This window comes from Felis catus, chromosome A2 (genome assembly GCF_018350175.1).
Source record: "Felis catus isolate Fca126 chromosome A2, F.catus_Fca126_mat1.0, whole genome shotgun sequence".
NCBI classification, from domain to species: Eukaryota; Metazoa; Chordata; class Mammalia; order Carnivora; family Felidae; genus Felis; species Felis catus.
In genome coordinates this window covers 141,103,864-141,130,913 of record NC_058369.1, presented here as the reverse complement: position 1 = coordinate 141,130,913, position 27,050 = coordinate 141,103,864, and the positions used below count along the sequence as shown (strand labels likewise).

Here is a 27,050-nt window from a genome sequence, read left to right as displayed (position 1 = left end):
AAACAAATTCTTTGTAACATTAATAACCAATATTCTATTTTGATTTTCAAAATCAAAATGTGATATCAATGGATTTAGAAGGAACACTATCCTGACTATAATTTTGTAAATTAAAGGTGCTAGCCAACATATCCTTTGTTTAGCAATTAATAATAATCACAAGTTCAATTTAATCATGAAAAAAGCAATCTGTGCTCATAAAATCAAAATACTATCTTGGCCATGAGTTTTGATTCACATTTTAAATATAGATTTTCCAGTATATAGGCATTATCACTTGCCCAAAAAAATAATCTAAGCTAGCTAAACTACTAAATATAAAAATGTGAGGGGCATCTGGGTGGCTCAGTTGGTTAAGCATCTGACTTTAGCTCAGGTCATGATCTCACAGTTTGTGGGTTCAAGCCCTGCACCGGGCTCTGTGCTGCCAGCTCAGAGCCTGGAGCCTGCTTTGGATTCTGTGTCTCCCTCTCTCTCTGCCTCTCACCATCTCTCTCTCAAAAATGAATAATATTAAAAAATTAAAATATATATGTATACAAATGTGAAATATATTAAAACAATGTATGTAGATAGAAAATTTAATAAGCACTGAACTTGTACTTGAAGAGGTTGTTTATTTTTGTTTTGTTCTGTTTTGAATGTATACAATCTAATAGCCCACTTGGGTGGTTTTGGAGTCGGCTCTAGTTTGTCTAGCTAGAAATCTGGCTTTGCGGCACCTACTGAGACCTTGACCAGGAACACACGGAGATGCTGTGGAAGGTAGGATGGAGGATAAGATATTGCCGAGAGTGTCATGTTTCTTCCACCTGGAATGGTAGTCGCTGGGTTCTGCATTTAGAAATGCATCTATACAGATATCTTCAGCCATACATACTTTAACGGTATGAATCTTAGCCATATCAGCTCTCTCCTTACAGTTGACATTGGCATAACAAAGGCAATAAAATTTGTTGGAAAATTCCTGCAGGTCTTCAAGTGTGGGTTTCCCATGTACTGTGTAGTTTCCACTTTTCTCAAGTTGAATAGTAAAACTGACTGGGTTCAGGTGAAGATAGTCGCTTGAATTCCAATTTTTCCTTGCACACACTCCTCGCTCCTGGCAAAGCACTTGGTTACACATTTTGGCTGCTAGGGTGACATTGATTAAGTAAGGATTCAACGTATTCTTCATGTAACTGTCAAGCTCTGTGCAAGATTGCTGTAAAATTATAAGAAGGTTAGAATATCAAGGGACAAGTTAGCTCAGACGTGGATTAATTCACTGTGTAAGCGGTTTCTAAGGAAACATGATAAAACAAGACCCGGCAAGAGGTAGGAAATAGTTTATCTTTTTTACCCTCTCGAGCGAGCTTATGCCAACTGTTTTTGTACGTTTGTAGGTAAGTTTCACGTGCCATTTCATGTCGCTGAATAACGGACCGGTCGAACCTTAACTTTAACCTAGCCTTGGACTTCTTCAATAATTCAGAAACTAATGGGGCAGGATGGCAGAGCAAGTGGTCAGAAAATGGTCTCTGAGGCCCCTCTTCCCTGACTGGTCACAGTTCTATTAATGACTAGCTGTATGACCTCGGGACTCTCTCAAGCTTTCTAAGTCTTAGTTGCCTATCAATTAACAAGTCAATTAACCCGGCTATGCTTCAGCTTCATCATTTGTAAAATAAGATAATTATAGCAGGTACCTCATATGGTTGTTGTGAAGATGGAAACATACAACGTATATAAAAGTGCTTAGCATGAGGCCCAGTGTATGTCATTGGTTAGCCCTGAATAAATTATAAATAAATATAATAAGATTCACATTTGTGGGACAAGTTTAAACAGAATGAGAAAGAGAGGTTTCTCAACTGCTAACTCAAAACAACTAAACAGGTTCAACTGAGTATACTTTATATTAAATGTTACGGGTGAATTATGACAGCTCTTTTACAAATATACGTATTTGTCAGAGCACGCGTGATGAGTAATGAACATGATTCATCTCGAGACTGGTGCGTTCTAAAACTGGGACACTGTCTTTTTAAAAACACAGAAGATAGTCACTTTCTTTCATGATCCGCAGTTTCATCAAGTGAGCTGGCTATGCCAGTCCCCAGCAGACCAAAGGAAGTGGTGGTGGTAGGTCAGAAGGCGAGTCGAAGAATCTTGGCAGCTTCCATTTGAACCTATTTCTCGTTATCTTCCTTGAGATGATGCCATAGATGGTAGGAAGAATAGGGTCTTCCAAAAATGTCTATACCCTATTACCCTGGATACTGTGATTATTACCATACATGACAAAAGGAACATTACAGATGTGACTCACAGATAAGCGTATGAACCTTGAGGGGCACCTGGGTGGCTCAGTAGGTTAGGTGTCCGGCTTTGGCTTAGGTCATGATCTCATGGTTTGTGAGTTCAAGCCCCCTGTGAGCTCTCTGTTGTCAGCACAGAGCCCACTTTGGATCCTCTGTCTCCCTCTTTCTTTGCTCCTCCCCTGCTCATGTGGTCACTCTCTCTCTCCTTCTCTCTCTCTCTCTCTCTCAAAAATAAATAAACATTAAGAAAAAAAAGAGGGACTCATGGGTGCCTCAGTCGGTTGGGCGGCCGACTTCAGCTCAGGTCATGATCTCGCGGTCCGTGAGTTCGGGTCCCGCGTCAGGCTCTGTGCTGAGAGCTCAAAGCCTGGAGCCTGTTTCAGATTCTGTGTCTCCCTCTCTCTGACCCTCCCCCGTTCATGCTCTGTCTCAAAAATAAATAAACGTTAAAAAAAAAAAGTTAAAAAAAAAAAGAAAAGAAAAAAAAGAGTATGGACCTCAAGATGGAGAGATTATCCCGAGTTATCTGGATGGGCTCAATCTAATCAATGAGTCCTTAAAAATGTAGAAAATTTTCCAGTGGGGATTAAAAAAATGAGATGGAAGAAAGAGAACAAATTCCAAGGTAAAGGAGACTCAACCCAGCATTGCTGGCTTTGCAGATAGAGGACAGGGTCAAGAGCTAAAGAATGTAGTGGCCTCTAGAAACTGGAAATGACCCTTAGCCATAGCCAGCCAGAAATAGACATCTCCTTGCTGCAACCATGAGGAAATGAATTCTACCAACAGCCCCAATGAGCAAGTGAGGCTCCTCCCCTAGAAAGGAATGCAACCCTACGAACATTTGGATTTTAGCCCCTTCAGATCCATGCTGGACTTTTGACCCATAGAACTGTAGCATAATAATTCTCTCTTGTTTAAACCAAGCGTGTTGTCACTATTATGGCAGCAATAGAAAACCTCTTCTTAATCCTAGTTTTGCATGGTGTTTAATATAAAATTCAACTTCTTTCAATTTATATACAGCCTGATGTGAGGTAACCCTTCCTTCCTCTCGAGCGCCCCTCCCTTACCCACTCTGCCTTAGGCATACTAGTTGTTTCATAAGCATGGCACATTCGTTTCAAACTGCACTTACTTGTCACCCCTGCTTGGAGTGCTCTTTGCTCTAATGTTTAGCACGGTCACTTAATCTTGTCGATCAGACTGCAGCTTTAATTGAAACTCAGACACCTTTCCTATCTACTTACGTTTATCTTAATTCTGTGCATAGTACTTATCACATCAAATATTTTTCTTGTTTGTGTATGGTTTCTATCCCTCCAACTTTAATATAAGCTCCATGATTGCAGACACTTTGTCCAAATTCTTCAACACTGTATCCCCAGGGCCAAGATATAGGAGAATTTACAGAGTTCAGAAAACGATCTGGGTGACCACAGAGACCAGAGCTGGGCAAAAAGAGGACTGAAGGATGAGAACGGTTTGAGAATCATTCGCGCACACAAGATGTAGTCTTTGGAAGGATCTAAAACTGGCTTTCTAAAAGATAGGACCTGGTTTTTAGAGTTTGTCAATATCCGTGGTGCAAACACATATACCATGGCCAATTTTAAGCTATCAACCTGAAATCACTGAGTGAAGAATTGGGAATCAAGCATACAGAATGGAAGTATGGTGAGGAGAAGCACACTGGTACATACCTTTTCTGCTTATACAGATGAAACAGATGTACATAACCTCAACAGGATGGATGATAACAAAGTGAAGTATGTAACTGATACATTTTGAGTATTTGTTACTTTTGTTTTTAATGTAATTAATTTCATTCTAAGTCTTTATAATTTAATTTTTAATAATGATTGTGTTTAACAATCAGTTCACAAAATTTCTGAATATTTAACAATCAGGTCTCACGAGCTGGGACCAGTAGGAGCTGCCTGGCACACCACTGGATCTAACAAAATGGAATAGAAGGAAATAGTTTGCTTACATCGAATAACAATCGTTTTAAGTCACTTTTAGTCATTAAACCTGCAATTACCAGTTTCTCCAGTTGCCAGTGAATCAGAGGAAATAAGACAAGTAATCCATGATTCTATTGATTACAAATGGCATAGAAAAAAAGCAGAAGTAATAATAGAACTAACATTCAGAATCATTCAAAATAATCATAAATTGGGGAAAGTAGCAGAAATACATAAAACAAAGTCCACAGGGAATAATTTCAAGGCAGTGTCATTAGGTAAAAATAACCATATTTAAGTTGAAGAACTGTCCCTGTATGACTAAAACTGAAGATGATCTGACAGTCATGTAGAACAATGTAAATCTAATATTAAAGTGCAATAAAAAAAACAGGGGTGGCAATTAAATAGTATGTCACACCATACTAATAATTGGGGAATGCCTGATTCATTCCTCATCGGATTAAGGGTGGAGTTCTCAGTTCTTAAAAAAAAAAAAAATGGAAGTAGTATGGAGAATTTATAAGTGATTCCATCATAGAATTAATAAGATCCTTGAGAAAAGAGTTTAAAGGTTTCAGAAACAGTGACTGAAAATTACAATATATTCGGGAAAATTATAATTTTTAAATAATTTTCTGACATGAACTATTTGCAACAGGGACATATACCTTTCTCCAAACTTATATTTTATGTTATTTCTCTTTATGGATGATCAAGTCAGAGATAACAGAGTTCTACCACGTAGGTAGAAGGGCTCAGATTACCTTGAAAGATTCTCATAAAGGTGACTACTATTGAGTACTTTTATAAATGAAGTAACAATATAACGAGTCTATCTGAAGGACAAAAGATCAAAAGGTCTCTTCTGGTCTTAGAGTGCCGTATAAAGTCTCTTCTCTGTAGATCCTAGGAGAAGACCCTGGGCCGTGAACTTCATGGGATGTTCTCCCTGGCACCTACATAGCTAGTATTTCCACATCGTTAGAGAAGAAAAAGTTCAGCTCCAATTCAGCAGTATCCAGGCGACAGCTTTACTCTTGTTTTGACTCAAGAGGATTGAAGAGGTGGGGGAGAAAGACCTGCTACAGAGAATTAAACGAAGTTGAAAATAAAGGAAGCAGAAAAAGGATTAGGTGATGACAGTTAAAGGCTTTTTGAACTAAAGAAATGCATTAGGAGAAAATGAATACAATTCATCTATAGTGAACAAAAATAGACATGTTTTTCCTAATGGAACAAGTTTTACTCAGAATTTTACCTAAAATAGACAATACTAAATATAACCTGTGGAAAATAAGACTTCCTTTTCCTCTCCCTTAGAGGAGTTTTGAACAATTTGGTAATATTTCTAAAAAGTAATTCCCAATTGCCTATGCACCCTCTTGCCACTCCCGGCTCTTTCCTCCCTGCCCAACCCCCAACAAACCATTCTTACTAAAGTCTTTCCCATCTCAGAGGCAACTCCTTCAAGCCAAAAGCCTGAGAGTCATCTTAACCACTTCTCTTATCTATCCTTGTCACCTGATCCCTCAGTCAATCCTCTCTGTTCTACTGTTAGGTTATATTTAAAACACACGCCAGCACCTGTGGTGCAAGCCATCAACAACCTGCTCTCCCTTCTCCCTCTCCTGCCCCGCTACCATCAATCTTCAACTCAGCTAAGTAAGAAATGTTTGCCAGAGATTGCAACTCTTCTGCTCAAACCTCCTAGTGGCCTTCCATCTCAGAGTAAAAGCCATATGGTGGCCTAGGAAGCCCTATATCCAACGCTCTGCCTCTCACTTGACCACACCTCTTACCTCTGTCTTCCCTGCTCACTGCACTCCAGTCACACTGACCTCCTGGGTCTTCCTTGGCAAGCACATTCCAGCCTGAAGGTTATTGCACTTACCACCCCCAGGCAACCAGAGACTTGGTCCCTGATTTCCATCAGATCTCTGCTCCAACAGCACCTCATCAGACTGCCCCATAACGCCATTTTATCTCTCTGTATCCTGCCTACACTGCTTCATTGCTCTTTATGTTTATCACTACCTGATGTATCCTCTCTATGTTGTATATTCACTTGTGAGGATGCAACTCCATGGTGAAGGGAGTTCACTTCATTCTCTACTATATTTTTAGCACCTAAACAATTATCTGGCATTAATCATAAGAGATGTTCAATAACGCAAGGGTCAGCAAAAGTATTCTGTAAAGGGACAGACAGTAAATATTTCAGCGTTTTGAATGATACAGTCTCTGCCATAGCTCTTCAATTATTTATTGGCACTGCAAAAGCAGCCATAACACCTAAACTAAGGAGCATGACTACGTTCTAATAAAACTTTACTGATAACGCACTAAAATTTAAATCTTGAATAATTTTCATCTCTTATAAATACTGTTCCTTTGGGGCTTTTTTTCCCCCATCCATTTAAAAAGGTAAAAATCGGGGGTGTCTGGGTGGCTTAGTCAGTTAAGTGTCCAACTTCAGTTTAGATCATGATCTCACTGTTTGTGGGTCCTGAGCTGTCAGCACAGAGCCTGGAGCCTGTTTCAAATTCTGTGTCTCCATCTCTCTCTGCCCCTCCCCATTCATGCTCTCTCTCTCTCTCTCTCTCTCTCTCAAAAATAAACATTTAAAAAATTAATAATGACGGGGGGAGCACTCAGGTAGCTCAGTCGGTTGAGCATCCAACTTCAGCCCAGGTCATGATCTCATGGTTTGTGAGCTCAAGCCCTATGTCGAGCTCTGTGCAGACAGCTCAGAGTCTGGAGCCTGCTTCAGATTCTGTGTCTCCCTCTCTCTCTGCCCCTCTCCTGCTTGCACTCTGTCTCTATCAAAAAATAAACATTAAAAAAAATTTCTTAATAATGGGGATAGATGGTGGAGCAGCATGGAGACCCTGAGACTGTCTTGTCCCTGAAATGCAGCCAGATCAGCACCAAACCATTTTGAACACCTAGGAAATTGATCTGAGGATTAATACAAAAAATTGCATAACTTGAGCTACAGAACTTGACAAAAGGAGAAAAATATTTTTTTACTTTATTTTTTATTTTAAAATTTGTTTATTCCATTTCATTCTCTTTATTTCATTTTATTTTATTATATAATTTTTTTAATTTTTAAATTTTTTCTTACCTTTTCTTCCTTTTCTTTCCCTTTTTTCTCTATCAAGATTTTTTTCAATAAGCAGACCAAAACTCACCCAGAATCTAGTTTCCTTTATTTGATTTTTTTGTTTTGTTTTTAATTATTTAATTTTAATTTTATTTTATTTTTTCCTTCCTCCAAAATGACAAAATGAAGGAATTCACTCCACAAGAAAGACAAGGAAGAAATAAGAGCCAGGGACTTAATCAACACAGATATAAGCAAGATATCTGAACTAGAATTTAGAACCATGATAATAAGAATACTAGCTAGGGTTGAAAAAAGCATAGACTCCCCTTCTGTGGAGATAAATAAAATCTAGTCGGGACAAAATTAAAAACGCTATAACCGAGATGCAATCTCAAATGAATGCCACAACAACAAAGATGGACTAAGCAGAGCAGTGAATCATAGATTTACAAGATAGAATTATGGAGAATAAAGAAGTAGGAAAAAAGAGGGAAACAAGGGCAAAAGATCACGATACAAAACTTAGAGAACTCAGTGGCTTATTAAAAAGGAATAACATCTGAATCATAGGAATCGCAAAAGATAAAGAGAGAGAAAAAAGGGCAGAAGGTTTATGTGAACAAATTATAGTAGAAAACTTTCCTAATCTGGGGAAGAACACAGACATCAAAATCCAAGAAGCACAGAGAACTCCCATTAGATTCAACAAAAACTGACCATCACCAAGGCATATCACAGTCAAATTCACAAAATACACAGACAAGGAAAGAATTATGAACAGTGGGGGGAGGTGGGGGAACACCTTAACCTATAAGGGAAGACAGATCAGGTGTGCATCAGACCTATCCACAGAAACTTGCAATCCAGAAAGGAATGTCAAGATATATTCAACATGTTGAATTGGAAAAGTATGCAGCCAAGAATATTTCCTTTATCCTTTATCCAGGAAGGCTGTCACTCAAAACAGAAGGAGAGATAAAGAGTTTCCCAGACAAACAAAAACTAAAGGGGTTCATGATCACTCAACCAGCCCTGCAAGAAATTTTAAGGGGGATGCTTTGCGTGGAGAAAAGACAAAACAAAAGAAAAAAAGACCAAAATCAACAAAGACTAGAAAGGACCAGACAACATCACCAGAAACACCAACTCAACAGGCAACACAATGGCTTTCAGTACTCACTCTGTCAATGGACTAAACGGTCCAGTCAAAAGACACAGAGTATTAGAATGGATAAGAAAACAAGACCCATCTATATGCTGCTTACAAGAGACTCATTTTAGACCTAAAGACACCTGCAGATTGAAGCTAAGAGGATGAAGAACCATCTATTATGCTAATGGTCATCAAAAGAAAGCTGGAGTAGCCATACTTCTATGAGACCAACTAGGTTTTAAAATAAAGACTGACAAGAGATGAAGAAGGGCATTTTATCATAATTAAGGGGTCTATTCACCAAAAAGATCTAATAATTGTAAATATTTATGCCCCCAATGGGAAGCACCCAAATATGTAAATCAATTAATCATAAACATAAAGAAACTCATTGATAATAATACCATAATAGTAGAGGACTTCAACATCCCACTTACAGCAACAGACAGATCACCTAGGCATAAAATCAACAGTGAAACTCTGAATAACTCTGAATGACACACTGGACTGGATGGACTTAACAGATATATTCAGGACATTCCATAATAAAGAACAAAATATTCATTCATCTCGAGTGCACATGGAACATTCTCCAGAATAGACACATAGTGGGTCACAAATCAGCCCTCAACAAGTACAAAAAGATTGAGATCATACCTCGCATATTTTCAGAACACAATGCTTTGAAACTCGAAAGCAACCACAGGAAAAAATTTGGAAAGACCATGAATACTTGGAGATTAAAGAACATCCTACTAAAGAATGAATGGGTTAACCAAGAAATTAAAGAGGAAATTTAAAAGTACATGGAAGCCAATGAAAATGAAAACATGACAGCCAAAAACCTCTGGGATGTAGCAAAGGCAGTCATAAGAGGGAAGTATATAGCAATCCAGGCCTTCCTAAAATAGGAAGAAAAGTCTCAAATATACAAACTAATCTTACACCTAAAAGAGCTGGAAAAATAACAGCAAATAAATCCCAAAACCAGCAGAAGAATGGAAATAATAAAGATTAGAGCAGAAATCAATGATATCAAAAAACAAAATTAAACAAAACAATAGAATAGATCAATGAAACCAGGAGCTGGTTCTTTGAAAGAATTAACAAAATTGATAAACCACTAGCGAGTATGATCAAAAAGAAAAAGGAAAAGACCCAAATAAAATCACACAGGAAAGAGGAGAGATCACAGCCAACACTGCAGAAATACAAACAATAACAAAAGAATATTATGAGCAATTATATGTCAACAAATTAGGCAATCTGGGAGAAACAGACAATTTCCTAGAAACATAAACTACCAAAACTGAAACAGGAATAAATAGAAAATTTGAGCTGACCCATAGCCAGTAAAGAAATTGAATCAGTAATCAAAAATCTCCCAACAGGGGCACCTGGGTGGCTCAGTAGGTTGAGCGTCTGACTTCAGCTCAGGTAATGATCTCGCAGTTTGTGAGATCAAGCCCTGTGTCAGGCTCTGTGCTGACAGCTCAGAGCCTGGAGCCTGCTTCGGATTCTGTGTCTCCTTCTCTCTCTGCCCCTCCCCCACTTGTGCTTTGTCTCTCTCTATCAAAAATAAATAAACGTATAAAAAATTTTTTTTAAATCTCCCAACAAACAAGAGTCCAGAGCTGGATGGCTTTCCAGGGGAATTGTACCAAACATTTAAAGAAGAGTTAGCACCTATTCTTTTGAAGATTTTCCAAAAAATAGAAATGGAAGAAAAACTTCCAGACCCATTCTATGAGACCAGCATTATCTTGATTCCAAAACCAGACAAAGACCCCATTAAAAAGGGGAACTACAAACCAATTTCCAGGATGAACATGGATTTGACAATTCTCAACAATATGCTAGCAAACCAGATCCAACAATACATTAAAAGAATTACTCACCACAATCAAATGGGATTTATTCCTAGGATGCAGGGCTGGTTCAATATCCACAAATCAATCAATGCAATACATCACATTAATTAAAGAAAGGATAAGAACCTCATGATCCTCTCAATAGATGCTGAAAAAGCACTTGACATAATACAGCAACCTTTCTTGATAAAAAGCCTCAAGAAAGTATGGCTAGAAGGATCATACCTCAAGATCATAAAGGCCATATATGAAAGACCCATCGCTAATATCATCCTCAATGGGGAAAAACTGAGAGCTTTCCTCCTAAGGTCAGGAACATGACAAGGATGTCCACTCTCACCACTGTTATTCAACACAATGTTGGAAGTCCTAGCTTCAGCAATCAGATAACACAAAGAAATAAAAGTCATCCAAATCGGCCAGGAGGAAGTCCAACTTTTACTCTTTGCAGATGACATGATATTGCATGTGGAAAACCCAAAAGATTCCACCAAAAAACTGCTAGAACTGATACATGAGTTCAGCAAAGTTGCAGGATATAAAATCAATGTACAGAAATAGGTTGCATTTCTATGCACCAATGATGAAGCAACAGAAAGAGAAATCAAGGAATCAGTACCATTTACAATTGCACCAAAAAACAAAAAATACTTAGGAACAAACCTAACCAAAGGGGTGAAAAATCTATACACTGAAAACTGTAGAAAGCTTATGAAAGAAATCAAAGAAGACACCAAAAATGGAAAACGTTCCATGCTCATGGATTGGAAGAACAAATATTGTTAAAATGCTGATACTACCCAAAACAATCTACATATTCAATGCCATCCCTATCAAAATAACACCAGCATTCTTCACAGAGCTAGAACAAACAATCCTAAAATTTGTATGGAATCAGAAAAGACCCTGAATTAGCCAAAACAATCCTGAAAAAGGAAACTAAGCTGGAGGTATCACAATTCTGGACTTAAAGATGTATTACAAAGCTGTAATCATCCAGACAGTATGGCATGGCACAAGAACAGACACAAATATCAATGGAACAGAATAGAGAACCCATAAATGGACCAACAACTGTATAGCCAACTAATCTTTGACAAAACAAGAAAGAATACCCAATGGAAAAAAGGGTCTCTTTAGCAAATGGTGTTGGGAAAACTGGACAGCGACATGCAGAAGAATGAACCTGGACCACTTCTTAAACCATACACAAAAATAAACTCAAAACGTATGAAAGACCTAAATGTAATACAGGAAGCCATCAAAATCCTAGAGGAGAAAACAGGCAACAACCTCTTTGACCTTGGCCGCAGCAACTTCTTACTTGACATGTCTCCAGAGGCAAGGGAAACAAAAGCAAAAAATGAACTATTGGGACCTCATCAAGAGAAAAAGCTTCTGCACAGCAAAGGAAACAATCAGCAAAACTAAAAGGCAACTGACAGAATGGGAGAAGATATTTGAAAATGACATACCAGACAAAGGGTTAGTATCCAAGATCTATAAGGAACTTACAAACTCAACATCCAAAAACCAGATAATCCAATGAATAAATGGGTAAAAGACATGAATAGACAATTTTCCAAAGAAGACATCCAGATGGCTAACAGACACATGAAAAAATGCTCAACATCACCCATCATCAGGGAAATACAAATCAAAACCACAATGAGATACCACCTTACACCTGTCAGAATGGCTAAAATGAACAACTCAGGCAACAACGGATGTTGGGGAGAATGCAGAGAGAGAGGAACTATTTTGCAATGCCGGTGGGAATACAAACTAGTGCAAAACTCTGGAAAACAGTATGGAGGTTCCTCAAAATATTAAAAATAGAACTATTCTCTTACCTAGCAATTTCACTATTAGGTATTTATCCAAAGGATACAGGAGTGCTCTTTCAAAGGGGTACATGCACCCCAATGTTTATAGCACCACTATCAACAATGCCCAAAGTATGGAAAGAGCCCAAATGTCCATCAACTAATGAATGGATAAAGAGGAGTGGTGTATATATATACAATGGAATATTATTTGGCAATCAAAAAGAATGAAATCTTGCCATTTGCAACAATGTGGATGGAGTGAGAGCGTATTATGCTAAGCGAAATAAGTTAGAGAAAGACAAGTATCATATTTCAGTCATATGTGGAATTTAAGATACAAAACAGATTAACATAAGGGAAGGGAAGCAAAAATAATATAAAAACAGAGAAACAAACCATGAGAGACTCTTCAATACAAAGAACAAACTGAGTGTTGCTGGAGGGGGTGTTGAGTTGGGGGGTGGGCTAAATGGGCAATAGGCATTAAGGAGGACACTTGTTGAGATGAGTACGAGGTGTTACATGAATCACTAAATTCTATTCCTAAAATCATTATTACACTATATATTAACTAACTTGGATTTAAATTTTAAAAAATAAATGATAAAAAAAGGAAAATATAGTTGAGTGTAAAGAAAAGCATTTAAGTCACCTCAGGGCGCCTGGGTGGCTCAGTCAGTTGAGCTACCGACTTCAGCTCAGGTCATGATCTCATGGTTTGTGAGTTTGAGCCCTGCGTCGGGCTCTGTGCTGACAGCTCGGAGCATGGAGCCTGTTTCTGATTCTGTGTCTTCCTCTCTCTCTGCCCCTCCCCCACTCATGCTCTGTCTCTCTCTGTCTCAGAAATAAATAAACATTAATATATATATATATGTATATATATATATATATATATATATATATTTAAGTCACCTATACTTTTAAACATTTTGCTTCCTGTATCTTCACACTTTTCTTTTTGCGGGGCATAGAAACATTTTCTTTCTATTAAATTTTGCATAGTCTTCAGAAAAAAAATAATAAAAATAAAAAGGTAAAAATCATTCTTGGCCCTTGAGCTGTACAAAAGCAAGTACTAGGTCAGAGTTGGCCCATGGTCATCATCTGCTGACCCCTGTAATAAACTGCCATTGAATGACTAAATGAGGAAGTAAAGTAAGTGCCTAATAAACTGGAATGAATGAATGAATGAACTGACTATTCTTTCATTGACTAGTTCATAGGTTTTTTTGAGGAGAGAGATGTCACAGTACAATGCAGAAAAACACACTATGTCAGAAAACTGAGACTGTAGTCCTGTTTTGGCTACTTACTAGGCAGATAGCCTAGAGAACTTGAATAAATTTCACTGAATTTCTGTTTCCTCACTGGAAAGCAGGTACAATACTTTCTGCCATATAACATAACCACACAAATGAAGGATAGTTTGATGCAACCAGTATTAATTGAGCACCCATTACTATGTGCCAAGCATAGTACTGATTTCATGATTCAGTACCACCACGATTCTCAAAAACATTAGAAGTAGAAATGTTTTCATCTATTTCCTACCAATTAAACTTACCACATTTTGGCTGAAATTGAGACTTCCCCATATTATCATTCCAGAGACACCCAGAGAAACAGTTTCACCGATTGTATTCACGAGGTCACCCTGGCAAAGTGACAGAAAGAGTTAACAGAAATAAAATAGAAATGTTATGCATAGGACAGTAACATCAAAGCTAAGAATTCTGACTCAATAACAATAATTTAAATATTTTCCCACTATTTATTTCTATCTTTCATGCCACCACTGCCCTACTATAACAAAAATAGATTTTTCTGTTATTATTTTAATTGCTTCTATTGACAAAAGGGCAGACCCATGAAATAAAAAGAAAGGGAACTGAATTACTACATTGTCTGTGCTATCTAGTTTTTTCATTGTTGCTAAGATATTATATGATTACACTAAAATGAAATATATTCTTATTTTGCATTCACATAATAATGCAGAACTACCACCTGTGTGCATATTCCTAAAGGATATTTAAAGCCAGATTTCACTCCCTTCAAAAATAATGTTGAATTCCCTAAACGCCATTTGTGAACACTGATTCATAGCCCTTACACCTTGATTTACTCACCTCAGAAAGATATTTTAAATCCAAGTCAGTAAAAACTGGACGGGTATAGACAAAAACCGGAAGTGGCTGTTTAGCACTGGATACTTTAGAAACCCGAATGGCTTCCTGAACACGATTACGGACAAAGAGAGAGGCATTTGGAGAAGATTTTAATTTGCTATTCAAATAAATGGATGGGAAAAGGGCCGTGCTTTCATTCCACAACCAGTTGAGCTCATCATTTCTTTTATATTCTACATCAGGACAACTTCCATTGTAACTGGGGTTTTTAATATTATGATTGTAACAATCAGGAAAAAGATAGTAACCCCATAAATAATTTGGCCGAAGGGATTTTCCCAGTTTTAAAGTCTTTAGCATGAAACACTTTCCTGCATTTTCAAAATCTACTTTGGCTCTCTCGGCTGCTTCTGTGTCATTAAGTTGTACATGTTGATGATGAACCAATTCAATAGACAGACGCTTGTAAATATCTTTAGGTTTCCAGTTTCTTGCCCAGATAGGCCTCCAGTTTTCCCAGTCAATGACAGCCAAGCCCACACCTTCTGTTTCTATGTAATGGGAAATGTCATTCTTGGCTTTGTGCAAGTGCTTTTGTAGGGATCCCAACTGAGGGATTCCTCCGTGTATACTTTGGCCAGTCTTTTCACTTATGTGAGGATAGTAACCAAGTCTATCAGCATAAAATAATGTAATGGCTTGTCCAGTGGCACTTTTTAGGGGGCTTCCTGTTATAGAGAAAAGGCTCAGATCTAGCTGCACATTAAACTGTGTAGCACAACGTTCAGTTGGGACATTCCAGCCCCAGAGGAAAGAAATATTTGGGATTAAAGGGGGTGCTGTGAAATCCTGAGTCAAGCAACACGGAATCAGAAGGAAGGTAAACACTGCCTGTGTTGCTCCACTGGACTCCACAAAGCTCCTAAAGAAGATACGCTTGAACATGAGCATTCCCATTGCAGAGATGAATGACTATGAAAATTTCTTCCTACGCACTTTGGCTTATCCAATATTTCATGCAAGATATAAGCACAGAAAAGAGATAGTGGAATGAAGCCACATTGATGGATAAAGACGTATAATGATCATGTTACTTTTAAATATTGCTCTTCTTGCTTCATGTTTCAAGAATGTTTTGCAAGTTGTTTCATCTATAACTGAAAAAAAAAAGAAAATATAGAATATATTGTTACCTGATGTTTCTGTATCAGAGACTGTAAACTTTACCAAGCTCTTAACATTAAGTGCAGGAATTTAATTCAATTTTTGAAGATAGAGGGCTCTTGTGTTTGAGTCAATAAAGTTACTTTCTCTTCTGTAGGATACAAATCCTGTAATAGCTAACATTCGTCTCATCTTCCCTGATCATTACTGAGCCTACAGAGAAGTGAATGTGGCTGTTTTTATTTTGCCTTCCCACTTGTGCAGAATGCTGTGTCAAGCAATGTCTTAGCAAAAGCCTGTTAAATAAAAATTAATTTCAGTTGAACTTCTCATTTGGGTTTGTTATTTCTTGAAAGACCACTTTATAGTGGCAGGTCAAAAATTGAAAACAACCTTTCATTGAATCATGAGATTTCTTTTTTTTTTTTTCCTGAAGGGGGGCAGGTAGAGTCACTTCTGCCAGAAGTAATAGATCAAAAGTGTGCTTGAAACTATTGAATTAACCAAAATCTCCTACTGAGGAACAAATTTAAGTGTTATTTGGAATAGTGCTCCATCATATCTCAAAGTAAATTGAATAGAGGAAGAGTTAAGATGGTGGGGAAATAGGGGGACTGGGATTTCCACTCAAACACAGTTGTATTGAGGTCAGATCACTTGGAACACCCAGAAAATCAATCTGTGGAGTGGCAGAAGGATCTCCACAGGTGTTGGGAGACAGCTTGGTGGGATCGAGGTGTATGTGAACAAAGGGAGATAAAAAGGTGTAGGCATGGAGTGGAGGACCTCCTTCTGTGGAGAGAAAAAGGGAGAGGAAGACAGAAACTATGGAACTGCATTATTGTGTTAGTACAAGAGAAAGTAAATTGAGTAAAAGGTTAAATAAAAGACGTACATATTCATAGACATCTGTGTACACACACACACAATTTATGTATAGGTACAAAAATATGTAAATTTTTTTATGAAACAAATTTAATTCTTCTTCATACATCTCTGGACAAAGCCTAGGGGCACAGAACTGGAGAAGACCTGGGTTAGCATCTAGAAAACATCTCTTATTTAGAGCATCTAGTAGGGACGTAACACAGGAATCTCATCTCCCTAGAAAAATCTTACCTGACTTAACTCCAGATAATTAGCATCTCTCCACTAGTATGTATAAGGCTTGTTCTCAATTTATACTTGTGAGATTGCTTCTCAAGTGTCCTACTTGCTCACTGTCTGAATAAATTGCCCTATTAAAGCGCTCCTGCTAAGCCTTTGATATCCCCCTAATTCCTAACAGTAATATTTACCCAGAAGTCCTTTCATAGGCCAACCACCAAACTTGTCTTCAGTAGTGTCCAGGCCAGAAGCCTGTTGGTTTTAATGTCTTCCTAAAGCATTGGCAAGTCTTTAACATTCCTTTAAAAAATCATTTTGTCTTAGAATAAATTTAAAAACTCAAGATTTGACTACACCCCAAATCCTATTTAATTAATTCTTATTCTTGCTGTAAAGAAATTTTATCACTGGAACACATGCTAGCTAAACCTTTGAACCAGGAATGTTTTATCTGAGAATTAGTCCAAAATTATTTTGTAATGAAAACTATGTAGGTAGATACAGACACTTACAGTGTATTATTAACCACTATGTATTGTGGCATTTGTGACATGAGAAAATATTAAAAGCAACTTCAATCCCCAATGATGAGATGCTTAAATAAATATGGGATTTTTTTTAATTTTTTAATGTTTATTTTTGAGAGAGAGAGAGAGAGCTCAAGCAGGGGAAGGGCAGAGAGAGAGGGAGAGCCAGAATCCGAAGCAGGCTTCAGGCTCTGAGCTGTCAGCACAGAGCCCAACACAAGGCTCCAAGTCACAAGCTATAATATCATGACCTGAGCCGAAGTTGGACGCTTAACCGACTGAGCCACCAAGGCACCCCTACATATTTTTGATCTTCTAACTTTCTTTCATTCAACTACCATATAGTTTTTCAAATAAAAACTGGGAGAGAAAAAAAATTTAATGCCAGAATCTTGCCAGAACAGATTTGAAGCTCAGCTTCTCTTTAGTGGAAAGAGAAAAAGAACCATCCGCCTTCTTACTGTTTATTCGCTAGGATGCTTGTTCAAAGGGTTCTTGTTTTACTTTTTGAAGGACTTAGTAGTTGGAATTTTTGAGGTAAGGAGAAGAAAGTCACAGACAGAAAAAATCAAACAAAACAGCTACATTTCTTGGCTTAATTGTAAGATCTGCTCTTCTACAACAAATGCTTTATTTCCAGAACAAATGCTTTGTTTCTAGAAAATCATAATTAATAGATGTAGGAGTCAGTCACAGGGTTGTCTTTGGACACCTCTTGTCTGATATTCTTATTCATTTTTTTTTAGTAGGCTACAAGCCCAACTCGGGTCTTAAACTCATGACACTGAGACCAAGACCTGAGCTGAGATCAAGAGCCGGGCATTTAACTGACTGAGCCACTCAGACAGCCCAAAAACTGAATTTGGATACAATTCTCTTACTATTAAAATTATTATAGATTTTGAATATAAATTATTATTATAAATATAAAGGTGAAAAGTCAGAAATGTGGACAAATACTGATAAAGCCAAGATTATAACTTTGGTGAAAGCAAATGAGAACTGAAGGGAGGGGAAAAGAAGGAGAGCCCCACGGTTTAAGATGTCTTTTCACGGCACCTCCTCACTCCCCATTACCCTACTGTCCCCAGAACAACTGAACATGACACATGCATTGTGACAATACTCATCAAATAGCCCCTAGCCTCAGGATGCTAAAGGTAACTTTAACGTATCTAAATTACCTCCATAAATACTTTGGAAATCATTTTTTAACGTGAAAAGTACAAAGCAAAACTTCGAGTTAGCTCCCAGCCCCAAATTTATTCTTTTTGGAGCCTTTGTATACTAATTACATTTCATAGGCTGTGTATCATTTCTGAAGTTCTACTTCGTCTCTTATTTCAACTCAAAGGCTGACTTGTACCTCCAGTTACAAGTTATAGTAATCTAAGCTGAGTTCTGAGCAAACTTAAGAGACCAACATAACATCCCCCAAGCAGAAAAATCCATGTGCAGTTTTCTTCTCTTGCAGCAAAAATTTATTCATGCTTTCAGCAAAGAAAGGCGCCTTCAAGCAAGATTTTTTTTTCTAGGAAATTTCTTACTAAGCTATGTTTAATAAATAACTTGGCCAGAAATAGATATGATGATTCACTTGATGAAACAAGAGAAGTTCATACTATTTTTGGAGGCATTCAATCAACTCCTTCTTCCCCTTTCCCTTTATTAGTATTAGTATTAGTGTTTTCAGTATTATCATTATTATTCTTGTCCTTTGGTTCCTTCTTCTACTTTTGTCTTAACTTTGTCAGTGTCTCCCACAGATAATTTTTGCACAGGCTGGAGCTCCTCAAGGCTAAAGAAATTACTCATTCTTGGGGCCCCTACCCGGCTCAGTTGGTGGAACACATGACTCTTGATCTTGGGGTTGTAAATTTGAGCATCACATTGGGTATAGAGATTACTTGACAATAAAATCTTCTAAAAAACAAAGAAAAAGAAATTGATCATTCTTTTTTTAGCTTTTTAAAATTTTTTAACGTTTATTTATTTTTTGAGAGAGAGAAAGAGTGCAAGCAGGGGAGGGGCAGAGAGAAGGAGACAGAGGATCCGAAGCAGGCTTCAGGCTCTGAGCTGTCAGCACAGAGCCCGACATGGGACCCGAACCCACGAACTGTGAGATCATGATCTGAGCTAGAAGTCGGACGGTTAACTGACTGGGCCGCCCAGACGCCCCAGAAATTGCTCATTCTTAGTCCATGTATCCACTACTAAGCACTAAGTGTCAAACTACCTCTACTAAAGAGGTAGTTTTAAAAGCAGGCACATTACAGAACTTCTAATTCTTTTTCACAGACACTTTATAGGGCTATGCAATGGAAAGAAAAACAGACAACTTATTTTTGAAGCAAAATTTTAAAATTTTCCTCTGAAATGTCAGCAGGTCAGAAATTGCTCCAGAAAAACCTAAATACTCTTCAGCATTCAGCATGTTGGGTAAGGAACAGGAACTCTTCACCCAGTCAATTAAGGAAAGACTTAATCTCAGTGCACCTGGGTATCTGTTAAGCATCCGACTTCAGCTCAGGTCATGATCTTATGGTTCATGGGTTCAAGCCCCACATCAGGCTCTATGCAGACAACTCAGATCCTGGAGCCTGCTTTGGATTCTGGCTCTCGCTCTCCCTCTGTCTCTCCCCTACTCATAATCTGTCTGTCTCTCTCTCAAAAATAAATAAACCTTTAAAAAGGAAAGACTTGGGGCTCCTGGGTGGCTCAGTTGGTTAAGCATCTGATTTCAGCTCAGATCATGATCTCACTGTTCATGAGTTCAAGCCCCACATCAGGCTCCAGGCTGACAGCTCAGAGCCTGGAGCCTGCTTCACATTCTGTGTCTCCCTCTCTCTCTGCTCCTCCCCTGCTCGTGCTCTGTCTCTCATTCTCTCTCTCTCTCTCAAAAATAAATAAACACTGAAATTTTTTTTTAAAAAGGGAAGACTTAATGTTTTAAGATGCTGTGTGATGGAGGGAGGAGGACCTGTGTGTGTGTGTTGAATCCCAGAAAACTCAAGTGCCTTATAGCAACAAAAAGGATTGGTAAGGATGGAAAATTTATGTAAAAATGCCATAAATTTTTTATTAACATTTGAAATGAGTGTGAGAACCCAATGGTAAAACAAGTCCTAATTCCAGTTGTTTTGACTGTTAAGCATTTGTTTGAATTAATGAAAGATTTCCCATAGTCTAGTAGAGATGAAGAATGAACTGGTTTCAAGGAAGTACAGCATCTACTGGAAAAGTAATTTATCCTTACAAAATTAAAATGAATTAGAATTGATGTTTTCAAAGTGATAGAGAAAGCCATGTTTGACATTTGTTACTTATAGGAAAACACTAGTTTCCTAAAGCCTGCTCCTTTCCCGAGGGTGGGAAGGGAGAGGGGAAAAGAGTAAAAAAGCCAAATAAATAACAAAATCTCTCAAAAGCAGTTCCCCAAACCAAATTTTATTTAATTGATATAGTAAAACATAGAGATATAATTTATACATGTTCATTTTATGCGATAAAAGTTTGTCCCGTTGAGCCATGATATAATTAGAAAGTAATACATCTCAGAAGCCAGAAAAACCACAGCATGATTAAACATGAATTCTAAATGTTGAAGCCTTAAGCAAGTTATATTGATATGTTATAAAAGATATTATTTCAGCTTTGAAGATGCAAGATAGCTTAATACCAAAAGTGTTTAATTGAAAATAAGAAAGTAATTCATCTTATTCTAAGAAGAAAATTCCTTTGGAAAGAACACGAATGGACCTATAATGACATTCTGTGTCCAAAATATCTTTGTAGACCCCAGAGACCTTATGAAAGAATGTACACAATGTACCCTTAATTGTAAGATTAGGTTGTTGTTCAAATTTCCAAGCCACTTAATTGATACTCAATAGATACATACATGAGTTCGTTAATTAAATAAATAAATTTGATATACTCTGAATTTCAATAAACTCAAAATTACGGCCAATGGGGACACTTTAAAATGAAGCTGTTCAAACAAAAATCAAAATGTATCATCCAGAATTTACAAAGCCAGCAAAGAAATTACCAGAGCAGTAAGAGAAAGAGACCTCAGTATTGAACTGGACTCAATTCCAAATACAACAAGAGAAAATGGGACTTTACAGCCATGGAGCAAAATGGGGGGGGGGGCGGGGGGGGGAGGGAGTGGTGGATGGAAAATTACTGAAGGAACATCTGGGGTAAGGGAAGATTTTGGCTAAACTGACCTAACAGGATTCTTGCTAAAGGCAGACCAGGGTGATCAGGCATCACCTGGAGGATAGTAGAAGCTAGGAGACCTAATCAGATATCCCAGGTGACCGGATGTGAAGGATGGGAATTTTTGTTAAACTGACTTAACAGGATTCTTACTAGAACTAGATTCTACAGGGAAGGATGCAGAAACTCAGCAGCGTTTGAGACTTAGTCAAAAAGAGAGTTCAATGAGCATGATTATCATTGTCAATAGAGAATCTTTGTCAGTCCCCACTACTATGCATGCTTGATGAGTTAATCATTTAATTAAGTAAATGAACTCAACGTACTTGGAATTTCAGTAAATTCAAAATGATGGCTTATGGTACCACTTTAAAATGAAAATGTTCAAACAAAAAATGAAGCATAGCATCCAGAAGCCCCAGAGTTCAAACATTACTCAGAAGACAATTATGTCTTCTATAGCCAAGCATGAGGCACTGACACACCCAGATATGACTGAAATTAAGTACTGGAATAATTGAATAAAGTCTTAAAGAGTCTCTAAATTCTAGAGGCTAGTTAAAAACACAATAGCTTCACTAGAGATCTTCTCCGCAATGCCACTTGTGAAGCCCCAGACTGAACTTGGTAATGCCTGACATGCCATCAACCCAATATCCGACCATCATAAACCTGGGACCAGCCCTAGTTCCCTGTAATTGCAGCGTCTCGGCTGCCTAGCAAAATAGGCAAAAGGCCTTAGTACCAATCAAGTCAAAGTTTGGGAGTACCAAGTACCTCTGTGATTACTGGTGACTCGCACAATGAAGTTCACAAAGGTATCCTAGCTGTAACGTGAGCTATGAGTTCACATTTGGTGAGTAACCAGTGTTTCTCTTCCTGGACCAGTCAAATGACTTTTGGGTTTTATTTCTCTGAATTGTCAAAGTTATAGTTACTAAATCTACACATGGGATTATATCAAAGAACCAAGTGGCCACTATGGTCTAATACGGTTTAGTATATACGTGCTGCCGAAGTGAGCGCTATAGTCTAATACACACAGCTGACAGCTGTGCGGACAGCTCAGAGCCTGTTGCCTGCTTCTGGTTCTGTGTCTCCCTCTCTCTCTGTTCCTCCCCTGCTCACACTCTGTCTCTCGCTCTCTCAAAAGTAAATAAACATTAAAATTCTTTTTAAAAAAAGGAACAAGATACGAGCTCAGTTTCAGAAGACAATATGACAGTTATTTTCCTTCTTATCAATTTAAGATATTTGGCACCTAGTGAGATAGCAGGCTCCTAATAAAAACATTAAAAAAAATTTTTTTAATTCATACATTCACTTTTAACTTTTTTCTTTCTATCTTAACAGAGTCTTTCGTCTGCCAATGGGACCAGAAGGCCAGTGACACCCACAGCTTAGGGGTTAAGGAGCCCAGATCCAGAAAAAGAATTGAGACGTTGTTTCCACTTTTAGCTCTATTATGCAAGAGCTGGAAGATTCACATTATTCAATCTTTAGGTATTAACTCTTGAAAGATACACTGGTAATACCTAGATCAATCTCACTCCCTATGAAGTACTTTTTACAAGAAGCTTGTAAAATCTAGACTTGCATATTATTTCTGCTGGACTACCTATGTTATGAAATTTTGCTTATTATGGTTCATTTGCATTTACCCCAAACTATAAGAAACACAGCTATAGTCAGGTGTGGAGACAGTTGTTTTTGACTTAGGGCAACCAGAAAAGCCAGTATATATAATTAGGTTAGGAGTATCGCTAGAAAAATTTAGGGATTGTGAATTCCTAGTCCTAGAATGCCAAAGAAATGTTTATTGTGGATATTGAAATTTTTAGATGATACGGAGAAGTTTGGGGGTGTAACAGGACTCTACCTCTCCTCGAAAGAATGTAAAAAATGACAGAAGGTAAGAGGAAGAGTCATAGCAGCAAAATTTACTTCAAATTTTAGAAACTCAGTGAAAGTTGTCCTTACAATGATATCAGCCCCTTATCTTCATCTATAGGTTGGGAGGCTGCTGCCACTTGGCCTCAGCGGAGATCACATGCTTCTAGTTCAAGGAAATAGGGAAGCTCAGATAACGCCTCCACACTGAGGCCACCTGTGGCCAAAGCATAATTACAAAAACGCACGGCAGAACAAAGGCTAAGACATCACCTAAGCAGCCCTGTGCATTTTAGGAGAGTAGTTGTGAACATGATTATCCAAGAAAGTGATGTTGGGTAAGCCTATTCCTCACATGTTTTTCCCAAAGTGCAGGCCACAGACTATTAGTGGGCCATAAAACTGATTTAACTGGTTGTAATGAGCACTTTTCTAAAAATAAATAAATAAGACTAGAGACTATAAAATAGTATAAATAAGACTATAAATAAATAAAACAGACTAGAGTGGAATGACTGGGGTAGGATAGAATAGGGCAGGTCAGAATAGGAATCACCAGAATACTATCATCACATGTAGAAGGATATTATTTTATGAACTGTTTTCCATCAGTTATATACTTACATAGGTATACACTGGGTCTCAGTAGAAAATGTATTTTTTACTGTGGAATGGATCAAGCAAGCCACTCTGATAGCAAAAGCTCTGGAGTCTGACACACTTGGGTTTTGAATACCAAGAACAGGCCCTTTCTTATTAAGTGGCCTTGGTCAAGTTCTCCGATCTCATTAATTTAATCTCTTCAGCAACCAGAAAAGAATCCGATCTGTCTGAAGACTCCTCAAAGAAACGTTTATAAATGACTAAACTACCATGAAGTCTCCCATGTACATGTAAAAATATTAACTAAAGTTTGTATGTTTTTCTCCTGTTAATCTGTCTTTTGTCAGTTCAATTTATAGGCTCCAGGCACAGAATCTAACAGGGTAAAGGCAATTTCTTGTTCCTCCCTGAGACCTGACACATAGTAAATACCAAAAAAAAAAAAAAAAAGTAAGTTGTTCCTGTTATTATTAATATTATCCCTTGCCTCCACCCTCTTCTATATGAAAGGCAGGGAAAAGCATGACAAAAGGAGGCAAAGTCCAAGGTCTATTTAATGATTCATAGACCTTTCAACATGAAAGCTTCTCTAGGAAACTAAAAAAATATATATTTTTTACTCTAAATATGTGAGCATTATGGAATTGTTCTGGTTGGTAGAAGTGAGACACTCAACAAATTCATACCACAGTGGAGCCACATCTGATGATGTGGCCGTGCCTTACCAATGGCATTCATCAGCACCCAGCACGTTCTGCGAGGGAACCTGCATGAGAAAGTCTCCCGGATCATGACTCTACCAGCAGATCAACTGGCCCTGGCCGTTACTGTGCCTTGCATGAATTCACCTGTGACTGCTTCTTGGCATCTTGTGGAGGAGTCCACTTGGAAAGCAACCTATTCAAGCTCAGTCTTCAAACTGTTCCCTCAGCCCGATGGAAATATTTTTCTACCTTGTCAAATGTCATTTATCCGGACGGTTTAAATTGGATGAGTGGAATAAGTAAGTGACACAAGAATAAGTGACATTTAAAACAAAGAATAGCAAAACCAATTATTAGCGTAGAATTCAGACATCTCTACAACGTTTGCTGGTTATGCATCAGTTTGGCCAAACCAGCTAGCTCTGCTTCCACTTCACAGAAGAGGAGGAAGATCAGTTCCCAAAACTCAAAGAAGCAATAGTTAATTAACAAAATTATTAGTCAGCATCAAATTTCTTTTGGCTGTTAGCATGTTTACTACATCTACGAGATACGAGTAATCATTAAGAACCATTACTGCTGTTGTTATGAAAATAAACAAATACATCTAGTACATCACATATATCAAAATGTGTGACAGGTGCTATCCAAAAAGAAAAATTAGCTGCAAAGTCAACCTTGTAATGCCATTATAAGGCTTCATTAATATTTATAGTTCTTTCTGTCCCCCTACACTAGTCCATAAAAACCTGAGCACATTTACCCTTGAAAATGAGAAGAGCAGGCAGCAGTTGTACTTGTCTCTTCACCCAGAACAGAGGAGAGCAGAAGTGGCCTAGGATTCTCACCTGAGACAAGGGAAACAGGAAATCAGAGTGACTGGCAACGAAGGATCTGGCTACTTTATGACGGGATGGGAGTGTCCCTGAGACTCACCTCCTGGAAGACGGCACAAGAAAAAATGGAATTCTGAGAGAATGGGGAAAACAGAATTTCGGCATCAGAAATTCTGCTTCAGAATTTTTGAAGAGTTGTGACCAACTATGAGGTTGGGGGATGGGCCAAGTGTGAGGTTGGGGGATGGTGACAAGATCTTTATGAAACCTACTCTTCTGCTAAAAAAAAAAACACACACACACACACACACAAAACAAACAGATAACGAGATAACTTCGAAGATTCAAAAAGAAACTTCCAAGGCATAGGTTCACTTGTCAACACAATTAAAGGGCAGTGAGTCTCTTGAGGTTGAATATAATTAGTACTTTAGTTACTCAATGAATGTTTATAATTTTGAGGAAAAAAATACTGTTTTTATTTATTTGTTAATATTTTTAAATTATTTTAATGTTTATTTTTGAGAGAGAAGCGGAGCATGAGCGGGAGAGGGGTAGAGAGAGAGGGAGACACAGAATCCAAAGCAGGCTCCGGGCTCTGAGCTGTCAGCACAGAGCCGGATGCGGGGCTCGAACCCATGAACCGCGAGATCATGACCTGAGCTGAAGTCGGATGCTTAACTGACTGAGCCACCCAGGTGCCCCCCCAAATACTGTTTTTATTCAATTGAGTATGGCTCATTTGTTTTTAATTCCTAATATGCAATAGCTACAACTTTAAAAATCCAAGATACAAGTAGTATTTATTGGGTGCCTAAACTGCTTTAAACAAATGTGCAGTATTTGTTATATCTTAAATGTTAACCTAAGTAGAGCAAGCCTCTAATTAAAATGTCATGAAGAGACTGTTTACAGGAAAGCAGTTTCAACCAAGTCTCTAAAATCAGATAATCAATAATGAATTATGAAGTCATTTAAGGATTTTTAGTAAACAATTAATTATGGCATTCAAATGTCTCCATAACACTCTGGGGTAAGAATTACCATCCTCATTTTCTAAATGAGGAAGCATTAGCAAAAATTAAGTAACTTGCCCACCAACCCAGTTCTAGCTAATTCTGAAGCTCTTGCTTTTTGCTGGACAAGTCACTATTATTATGGAGATGAAAATATGAAAGAGGATATTTTCTGAGGAGGGAAACGGAATATTTTAATTGTCTAGTACAGTATGTAGATATGGATATAGTTCCACTGGCATAATTAATCATTATACTTTGCTATTAGAATCAACCTCACTTGAGAAAAAGCAATTCAAGTCCAATCTAAGTATCCTTAAAGATACACAGTTAGTTAGACCTCGTTGCAGTCAGACCTCTGACTTCTAAACCACAAGCTTGCTTTGGTTTAGGGAAGTTTAACAGAATGGGTACTCTTTGATTAATATTTTTGCACAGCTATTGTTTTTTGTTCACTAACTCCAGATGATTAGATAAATGTGGCAATTAGGTTCTATATTTTTACTTCATTTGCTCAGTTTTGAACAGGAAAATGGAAATGCTGTATTCATAGTTACAAACTTTCCATATCGCAGGACCTAAGAAGTTAGAAGTCCTTTAGACTAAAAGACTGAC

General features: G+C 37.8%; 1 protein-coding gene across 3 annotated transcripts; it reads right to left on the bottom strand.

Annotated features, from left to right (window-relative positions):
• Positions 1-597: 597 nt before the first annotated feature.
• Positions 598-25,556, bottom strand: SPAM1 (sperm adhesion molecule 1). Of its 3 annotated transcripts, XM_045052698.1 has the most exons (5): positions 25,520-25,556; positions 25,347-25,431; positions 14,365-15,521; positions 13,800-13,889; positions 598-1,204 (listed from the first exon to the last, which is right to left on the bottom strand). In XM_045052698.1, the coding sequence occupies exons 3-5, from the start codon at positions 15,319-15,321 to the stop codon at positions 653-655; spliced, it is 1,599 nt and encodes a 532-aa protein (XP_044908633.1). In that variant the 5' UTR covers positions 15,322-15,521; positions 25,347-25,431; positions 25,520-25,556; the 3' UTR covers positions 598-652. The 3 variants fall into 3 exon arrangements, with proteins under 3 accessions (XP_044908633.1, XP_011278830.1, XP_044908634.1); XM_011280528.4 differs by lacking the exon at positions 25,347-25,431 and having other exon boundaries at positions 25,432-25,553; XM_045052699.1 differs by lacking the exon at positions 25,520-25,556 and having other exon boundaries at positions 25,347-25,485.
• Between the last annotated feature and the right edge of the window lie 1,494 nt (positions 25,557-27,050).